Source organism: Epinephelus moara, chromosome 9 (assembly GCF_006386435.1).
Source record: "Epinephelus moara isolate mb chromosome 9, YSFRI_EMoa_1.0, whole genome shotgun sequence".
In the NCBI taxonomy this organism is placed as follows: domain Eukaryota; kingdom Metazoa; phylum Chordata; class Actinopteri; order Perciformes; family Serranidae; genus Epinephelus; species Epinephelus moara.
Window position 1 is genome coordinate 10,600,260 of NC_065514.1, and position 9,881 is coordinate 10,610,140.

General features: G+C 39.2%; 1 protein-coding gene across 1 annotated transcript; it reads left to right on the forward strand.

Moving 5' to 3' along the window:
• The first annotated feature begins 1,279 nt into the window (after positions 1-1,279).
• Positions 1,280-8,896, forward strand: LOC126395888 (glutamine synthetase-like). Its single transcript, XM_050053664.1, has 7 exons — positions 1,280-1,368; positions 3,680-3,854; positions 5,830-5,991; positions 6,085-6,231; positions 7,411-7,538; positions 7,677-7,876; positions 8,254-8,896. Exons 2-7 carry the CDS (start codon positions 3,686-3,688, stop codon positions 8,561-8,563), a joined length of 1,116 nt encoding a protein of 371 aa, XP_049909621.1. The 5' UTR covers positions 1,280-1,368; positions 3,680-3,685; the 3' UTR covers positions 8,564-8,896.
• The last annotated feature ends 985 nt before the right edge of the window (positions 8,897-9,881 follow it).

A 9,881-nucleotide genomic window follows, 5' to 3' on the forward strand; every position in this document is an offset into this window, starting at 1 on the left:
GGATGGATTTAAGATTCTAGTGAGCCAGTTAGCACATTAACAACACCAGTAAACAATAACACAAACAGTTCCTAACAGTTTCTGCTAAAGAGCTCAATGGTGTAAAACAAAGTCTTATCTTGTGTTTTGATCTTATGCCTTATGTCTGTTTGCTTTCCTTTCTTCCGTTTCTCTTCTCGTCCTCAAAGCTGAACCACCAGTCAGAGAGATTTCACTCACCTATGGGCTTGAATGTCTCTGACGTTGATTTATCGGCCAACAAAAAGCCAACAAGGGCCAACTAGCGGCAATGGTGTAGACACAACGGGGCGACAGATGCTCATCGCCGGTCTGACATTGACCAACGACTGACTGTGGCTTGGTGTGTCTATGCCCTAATGTGTATCAATTCGAGGGTCCTTGACACAAAAAAGGTTGAGAACCACTGGGTTAGACTATTATCAAAGATAAAACAACTAGCATAGTTAGAAAAGTGAGAAATTATTAGCCTTGTAGGTTCATAAAACTGTCTCAAAACCCCTAAAATGCACTGTTGTCCAATCAAAACAAGCTTCTTAAAAGGTTACATTTTTTGCCTACTACAGCACTTGGTGGCCCTTGGTGGCCCTTCACGCAGCTTCGCTTGCATATGTCTTTGTCCGGCTCTGTGCACACATCACACACTTCACACACACCATCACATTGTCCCATGTGACTGATCCTGTTTCTGTAGGGGTTGTTGAATTTCTGCCCTCCTGCCTGATCTCAGGACAGCTAACCTGACGGAAAGTGAGCAAACGCGCAGCTTCTCGTCTCTAATTGTGTTCACTGAGCTGTGAGACTTTCAGCTCAGCAAACAGCAGTCAGACACTATCAGCAGATGGCCTCTCTGACACAGGTGGGTGTTCATTACTATTTCTCATGGGGGTTTGTGTCAACCTCAGCTGTGCTATGGGTTGTCTGATTTATTGTTTGTTTGTTGGCTGATTTTGACCAAGGAGGTTGAGGTTAAGTGAAATGTTGTGCATGTGCTGACCTTTCACAGTACTGATGTCATTTACTGCTTAAATAGTCTTTTCCCCACTAAAGGAAAGTGTTTCAAACTCTGTCACAGACTGGGAAGGTTTTTTTTTTAAAGTAAGAAGCAGGAAGGATCTGATTCTGTCTAATGAAAACATCATTTCATGTCATGGAAATCTGAATCAGGCACACATAAACACACACCTTCTTAAGAACCTATCTTGTGACGTAAACGACATGTGAGCCTGTGTCATCATCAGCTTGGTAATTTGCATTCCAGATAAATACCACACGCAGGTTCAGGCGCGCCGCACACTGAAGTTGTCTTGAAGTTGTCACCTGACTACACTTGAAGTCACCTGTAACACAGTAAGTCGAAACATTTTAATTGTATTATGTTCAGTTTGCTTTGTGTGATCTTGAGTTAAACTATCAAATCTTCTTTTGTTTTGTTCCTTACATGATCAAAACTGATGCAGAGTCTGATATAACTAGTTGGACAACTTTGCTCATTCTGTTTTTTGTGGTTCACCTCAAGCTGCCTGAACGAACCAGGAGTTTGTAAAAGACTTAAGTACGATTTTGGGAAGTTGTTTTTGGAAAAGTTTTAATCCTCTAATTTCAGATTATAGAGTAAATATCATCTAAAAGTTACAATTAGGTGTTTAAGTTTTTGCTATTTGAACTAAAATAAGAGGGATGAAAAACTCTTTGAAGTTTTTTCCAAGTATATGGAACCTTAAAAAAATATAGTGTTATAATATGATAAAGATATGTTCTTTATCCACAACTGGATCCATTAACAATAGCATTTTTCACACATTTTGTAAAAAAATAATAACAAAAAATCACTCACAATTGATGAGATGCAAATGGAAAATCTCCTCAGTTGTGTGTATGTTTGTTTTAAGTCGTTCATATAGTATTAATGTAATGTGTTGGACCTACATATGTCTTGCGTTTTACTGGCAATGAGCACAAAAATGAAAATGAATCCCATATGTCCTGAGCAAAAAGTAGAAATTAAGACAGAGAGAGTCAGAGACTAGATGTCAGATTTTACAGACATTATATTTTTTCTACTGTATTATATCTTTATTTACAGTAATGCTTAAAAAAATCTGCAAAAGCAAAAAAGATAAATTTACAATTCTACAACTGCTGCTCTGAGATGTTTTTACAGGTTCAAACCCTAAAGGCTGAAACCCTGTTATTTTGTGGTAATTATTGGTTGGAAAGCAGGAAACAGCTCACACCTCCTCCTAAACCGTGGGTCCGATTTGTACCACGTTTTCTGTGGATAATTATTGGACCAAGCTTATTAAAACTTACCAAAAGCTTGTTGATACCTTGTTGTGTTTTGAAGATATTGACCAGTGAACTTTAATGAGCCGTGTCACAACACATAAATAGACCTAACTCCACCACCGTTGAGCCATCCGTCACAAAACTGGCAGGATACGTCCACAGAACTACTTGTAACATACCCTGAAAGTTTCATTTAAATCAACCAGTAAACCAATCAGAAATTGTTTGTCCAATCATTACAAAACTGGCAGGATATGTTTCACCACCATTCAAAACAAGTGGTCTGGTGCATAAATAAATCAATGACAGTTTGCCCTAACACTAACCATCACTAAATTTAATTAAGCTGATGAATCATGTCCCCTAAATATTTTCGTGAGAACTTTGGGTGTGACAGTATTGCAGAGGAAAGGTGTGGCCTGGCACAGATTATAAATGAAAGAGTGTGGTTCATAGATCATAAAACCTGTTAGAGACCTAAAAACCTATCTTTTTACAAAAGCATTCTGCTAAATGTCTTTTATACGTTCTCCTTTTAACTAGTTATTGTCTCTAATCATTTTTAATAATTCTTAAATTGTATTAATTCTAATCTGTTTTAATTTTTCTTTATCCTGCTCTGTAGCACTTTGACATCGCTAAAATGTAAAGTGCAATACAAATAAAATGTATTATTATTATTATTATTATTAAAACACGTGTGAAGGTCTCAGTCCCTCACATCTGCAGACATCTGACATTCCACGTTGACTCGAAACCTACAATCATCGCTTGTGGCTGTAATGTGGTTTTGTTTTCTGGCTGGTTGCTTTTAGTTAGTGTTTGTGTTTCATGCCCTACAGGTTTCTGACCTAAGCAAACAAAAAAGTTGCTCCTGGTTGACAAAATAATGGTCGAACAAAACAGATTCAGAATCAGCTTACCTGGCTGACTTACATTGCTCTCAGCGTATACACAGTAAAGACATACAACAAAATTATGCGACAATAAAGTTGGACAACGGTTAAATATAAATGTTTAACTACTATGAAGCTAAAGAGAAAAGCTGTGGACATGTGGAAGAAACATGGAGCTTTTAACTGTCTAAACCTTGCTTTTCCAGGTTTGGTATTTTCATGGAGGTCAGGTGAAAAGGGTTAGGATTAAAAGAAGGAAAGACAAAGATGAGAAATAAAGAAGACAGTTTGTATTAGCTTGTGAAAAGTGCAATGGTTCCCTCTGAAATGAATTGGATAAATACAGTAAATGTCGGCCCCATAATGAAATGACTAATCTAGTGTAAAACATGGGTGAATGAATGAAAAATGGAGCTAACATTCACATAATGTTTTTAAATTCACCTTTGCATTGTCTTCTGCCTCTCTGATTAAAGGCGAACATGGCATCTGTGTCACTGAGCTCCCTCCTCAACAAGGGCGTGCGCCAGCAGTACATGAACCTGCCCCAGGGGGAGAGATGCCAGGTCACCTACATCTGGATCGACGGCACCGGTGCAGGTCTCCGAAACAAGACGCGAACTCTGGACAGTGAGCCAAAGAGCATTGAAGGTAGATGTCATCTTTGTATGAGACAATTCTTTTTGTACAGTTGGCCTAAAACTAAATATTTTACTTAGCTATATTGAGTCACCCTTTAATCCTACACCTGGATGAGTGAAGGATTTACTGAGAAATAAATATCAGGATAGAGCAGCTCTGTTGTCAGGGAGTGACTCCATGGGAGGGATGCTTGCACACCTTCATTGCACACAACACAGAGCATCCTGGTGCAACCTTACTGATATGCTGGCTGAGCTGAAGAACAAATATTTGTTACTGTTCACACTAACCTAGATTAGACAGGATCAACATGTCAAGTTATGAACAAACAAATGTCACACTGTGAAAGTATTTTAGTAGAATTTTGGCGTACTGTTACGTAAATAAAGACATTTTTGTGAGATACCCTTATTCACTTTCTTGCTGAGAGTTTAAGGCTAAGAAGCTGGTTAGCTTAGCTTAGCTTAGCATAGTGTAAAGACTGGGAGCAGGGGGAAACAGTTAGCCTGGCTCTGTCCAACTGTGACAAAACCTGTCTCCTAGCATAACACATGTCTCTTTTGTTTTAAAATCTGTACAAAACCAAAGTGTAAAAATTATGCATTGTGGTTTTTCAAAATGCCAGCTGTATGCCACCTGCCCAGCATCAAAATGCAGGCGCAGGAAGTTAGTGACTAGCCAGCGACCATATTAGCATTTAGCTGCTAAAAAGACAGATATTTCTCTCAGGAGTTGGTAGAAACCAAAAAAGAGTTCAAAACAAGAGTGAATATTGAGCTCTAATTCATCAGATGGACACAAACTAAAATCTAAATGAATGCTAATGTTGCTCCATGTCTACTGAATGTTTAAAAAGGGTATTGTTTGCTAATATGTTAATGGTAACAGCGTTAATATGGCTATGATTTGTTGCTAGCTTGTTGTGCTGCCAAAACATAAAGTAAATTAATGAGAACTCAAGTACTTTCAAAATACTCGAGTATTTACGTTTTCATAGTTGCGCAGCCTTTACATTCTGCATGAGCACTTTAAAATGTCACCTCTTTCTTTCTTTCTTTCTTTCTTTCTTTCTTTCATAAATACCTCAAGCTAATATAGTTTTCACCTCCTTGTTTTGCACATTTTACTGCCAGTAACTTGTAAACAAAATTTATGTGATGTAGGAGTGACCAGGGATGGTTGCAACATTTTTGCCATTTCTGTCTGTATCTGGGAGCTCATTTGAGCCAGTGCGTTCAAAAAAACACAAACTAGTTACCCGTGTCTGCTATTAAATGGCGTAGCCGTTACCTTTGTATCACCTTTGTAGCTTTTTGTTAAACACTTAAAGGTGCTGAATATAACTCTGGAGAAAGATAGTTGATTGTTGAGTGTCATTCCCAGGTCATCAAATACATCAAAAACGCTTTGGGTTTGTACTCAGACCGAACCACCAACCCAAAGCCTCGGTATCTGACAACCTGAGAATGAGACTCAACAATCACTTATCTTTCTCCAAAGTCACATACAGCACTTTTAAATGAAATGACACAGAAATGCACAAACACAAATTATGCTAAATCATAATTTGTCTTTGTGCATTTCTGTGTTTGTTTGCACCTGTCTTGTGTGTTTGCTTTCTTGTCTGTCTATATGTGCGCTGTCTCTGCTGCGCTTAAATGTATTTGTGTATGCCTGTGCGTGTGTGCATGTGTTTAAGCCAAGTAGGTTATATTTAAATTTTGCTTGGGGTTGTTTTTAATAGTGTTTTCACATGTTGTTCCAGCTAACTCAGACTCTTGTAGCCATGAACTAGCTTACATTACAGCAAACGCATGAAACAGTAGCAGTAGTAGTAAAAGATTAAAATGTTACTAACAATGTACAGGATTTTGTCTCAGTGAGCTCAGAGCTAAAACAGTCTGTGATTTTATCAGTTTTCACAGCTGAGCCTTTTGTAAGAGATGTTTTGTTGATAATCTTCTGCTTGAATCCACCTTGTCAGATATTCCTGAGTGGAACTTCGACGGCTCGAGCACATACCAGGCCGAGGGCTCCAACAGTGACATGTACCTCGTTCCAGTCCGCATGTTCAGGGATCCATTCACCCTTGACCCCAACAAACTGGTCCTCTGTGAGGTCCTCAAATACAACCGCTTACCTGCAGGTACATTTTTCACATCTCTGTTCATGATTTACTGGTCACTAAGGTCAGGACAAAAAAGCCGTACTTATTTACTACTGTTGTTTTACTGTTTAGAAACTAACCATCGAACAAGCTGCAAAAAAGTGATGGAGCAGGTTAAAGAGCACTGCATTTGGTTTGGGATGGAGCAGGAGTACACGCTTTTAGGAATAGATGGACATCCTTTCAGCTGGCCTGTAAATGGATTCCCAGCACCCCAAGGTAAATCAGCACTCATTTTGTCTACACATTTGCTCACTTCATTCATGTGGAAGAAATATTGAGAAGCTGTTTAACAAGGCATACTGCATAAAGGGTTTATGAGTTGATAGTTCAAAAGTATTTACTCAGAAGTTCAATGTTTAGGATGTTGCATTCAGGGGGATATCTACATAGGGAGCGGGTCCTCATCCACAGAGTCAGCCATGTTGCACCGCCATGTTTCTACTGTAGCCTAGAACAACATCTGCCACCATAGTTAGCAGCCCCTCAGTGGCGAACCAAATGGCATTGGAAAAATACTGATATTTTACATGAAACAGCTTTATTCAGTGCTTTTACTGGTTTTAATCACCTGGTCTGTTTGCTTTGGAGAGGAAGAGACCTGTGCAGGTAATTCAGCCCCCATTAAGAACCTCCTAACTGTCTGGATTTTAAGTTGTCAGAGAAAAAAGGCAAGCACACATTAGCAGGTTGAGCTAGTGGCCTATCTGTGACGAGCCGAAACGGCATCGGAGAAACACTGATTTGTAATGTGAAAATGCTAACTCAGTGTTTATACCTATTTTAACCACCTAGTCCATTTGGATCAGAGAAAATGAGACCACTGTTGATAATTTGGCTCCTGGTAAAAACCTCCTGAACAACGAACACTGAAGGAATCATCACCAGCACATCATGCTTAGCACGTGGGAGAAGTTTCAGCTGGTTGCAATCTGCAACCCTCACCACAAGATGCCACCAAATCCCCCACACCATTCATTTTATATAAGTCAAAAAGGTTGGGAATCAATCTGTAATAAGATATAAATTCTGTAGTTATACATGATAACAATTCTAAATAATTACATCTGAATAATATGTAAATAAATTACAATACATTTGGATGAGGATGCGTTTTAGCTCATGATCCTGGATTTCTTGCAACCTGGCAACCTGAAAGTTCTCCTTACAAATTGATAATAAATGTTCAGATCTTCCTGGTGAATTAAAGACCAAGACCAAGAGTTTTTACAAAATGGCGACAAAACATTTAAATTATGTCATAATACTGATTTATATGGCACTGATATTTTTATTAACCATTAAAAAAGCCATCAATCGCAACTCATAAACCCTTTATAAAGTATGTCTTATTATAAAATGCTATGAAAAATAACACAGCACATTACCTACTTTAAGGACCCTACTACTGTGGAGTGGGGGCTGACAACGCTTATGGACGGGACATTGTGGAGTGCCACTACAAGGCCTGCCTCTATGCAGGGATCAAAATCTATGGCACCAATGCCGAAGTTATGCCATCTCAGGCAAGTGTTACCGTTATTCTAATGCACAGTGGATAGAAAATGCTTTCACCATGCATTCAGGTTGAATTATTATTTGTTTGACACTTCCCTTCTACAGTTTCTTCATTTTCCTCTTTTCTATGCTTCTTCTATCTTCAGTGGGAGTTCCAGGTGGGGCCGTGTGAGGGCATAGAGATGGGCGACCATCTGTGGGTTGCACGCTTCCTGCTGCATCGTGTGTGTGAAGATTTTGGAGTTGTTGCAACACTGGACCCCAAACCAATGACGGGCAACTGGAACGGTGCTGGTTGCCACACGAATGTCAGCACCAAGCAGATGAGAGAAGAAAATGGGCTCCAGTGAGTAAACATGTACTTTGGAACTTGTGACAACTGTAATTCATACATTAAAGAGAAACTTTGGTATTTTTTCAACCTGGACCCTATTTTTTCATATCTTTGTAACTTAAGCCCCGTTTCCACCAAACACTTTCTGTGTGGTACCTTTACCTTACCCATGGTATCAAAAACTGTACTGAATATCGATATTGTTCAAGGTATTGTATTGTGACAACAGTGTTATGTTTATAGCATGTTTCTGCTGCCCCCAAGTGGCCACAAAATGTTATTGCAGGGTTAAAGTACACTGTGTTGGGTTTTTATTCCCAGGAGTTAGTTAGTTAGTTTTTGCAACCTTGCAACATCTCAACTAACTCTCTGTTTCCCTCTGATGACAGATACATCGAGCAGGCCATTGAGAAGCTGGGCAAAAGACACAACAAGCACATCCAAGAGTATGACCCACGTGGAGGGAAGGACAACATGAGGCGTCTCACAGGCCTCCACGAAACCTCCAGAATTGAGGACTTCTCTGCCGGAGTGGCCAACCGAGGCGCCAGCATCCGCATCCCTCGCCAGGTGGGCCAGGAAAAGAGAGGCTACTTCGAGGACCGTCGGCCTGCAGCCAACTGCGACCCGTACGCTGTGACCAGAGCCATTGCAACCACCTGCCTGCTGGATTCAGAGGATAAAGTAGAGAGCGAGTAGAAGAAATGAACCTACTTTGTAGTAATTTAATATGTAGAAATATACACCTGCCTGAGCTCCCCTGAGCTGGACACTTTAAAAAGATATTTATTTGCTGTTGCGTCTATATTATTTATCTGATGTGCACGGACAGCACTGTAAATGTCCTTAGAAATGAGAAATTGATATAATATTTTTTAAGCAGCTCCGTCAGAACTGGAAATAAAACCTTTTCTTTTTTTCCTGAGCCTGTGTGCATATTGTGCAGCTTTAGTATGGCTCATTGTCTCTTAAAACTCGTGTTACATGTGTTTGTTTGGGTGACGTGAAATAAAGACAAAATGGTGCTGTGCTTATTTGTCTTGCTTTTTTTTTTTTTTTTTCAAAATTCAGAATAGAAAATAAAATTGAATGTAAAAAATAAAACAGCTGAAATTTGATTATCGTAATGTTGGGAAATATTTGATTTATTGTCTTTTCCAGGTTTTAAGGCTCTTACAGATGAGATTTTGAGGGTTTTATGTCAACACAATCAACAGTGAATCATTCATATTGTTTATTCATCATTATAATTCATTTTAAAAGTGTTTCTTGTGATGCCCACTTTATATAACTCCAAAGTATCTGTTTTAAAGGTCCCACTTTTTTAAAGATATTTTTTGGGCATTTTTGCCTTTAATTGACAGGAAAGCTGAGTGTGAAAGGGGGAGAGAGAGAGAGGGAATGACATGCAGCAAAGGGCCACAGGCTGGAGTCGAACCCGGGCTGCTGCAGCAACAGCCTTGTACATGGGGCGCCTGCTCTAAGCCACTTTGGGTTTATACTAGAACATGTTAACATGCTTTAATGTTCAGGAAACACATTATTTTTCTCATACTGTGTGTCTGAATATACCTGTATTCACTCTCTATCTGAAACACTCCGTTTTAGCGCCTGTCTCTTTAAGACCCCCTCTCAGAAAAGCTCAGTCTGCTCTGATTGGTCAGCATTTCCAGGTCTTCCACATGGGCGACTGCACCATCACTGCAGCCACATAAATGACTGTAACAGCACTTTCTATCTTTACAAACTGTTTAGCTGGAATTGTATTGCTAGGGCTTGGGTCCATGTTTACTTCCTGTCAGCTGATGTCATTCATACACTGCAAAACATTCCAACAGAAAATACAAAAATACCCATTTAAATGTTTATGTTTACATTTGAAACAGTTTATAGACTGAATCACTGTGACATCATGCTAACAACAACATTCACTTCCAGGTAGACAACAGGCAATTGATTTGAATCGCGGAGTTGTTTACTTTACTTGTTTATTTCTGTTCTTTTCAGCTGTAACTGT

Coding starts and splice junctions, on each gene's coding strand:
- LOC126395888 (XM_050053664.1), top strand. CDS start 3,686: ATGGCATCTGTGTCACTGAGCTCCCTCCTCAACAAGGGCGTGCGCCAG. Junction 5,992..6,084: donor ATACAACCGCTTACCTGCAG/GTACATTTTTCA, acceptor TTTACTGTTTAG/AAACTAACCATCGAACAAGC. Junction 7,539..7,676: donor CCGAAGTTATGCCATCTCAG/GCAAGTGTTACC, acceptor TTCTATCTTCAG/TGGGAGTTCCAGGTGGGGCC.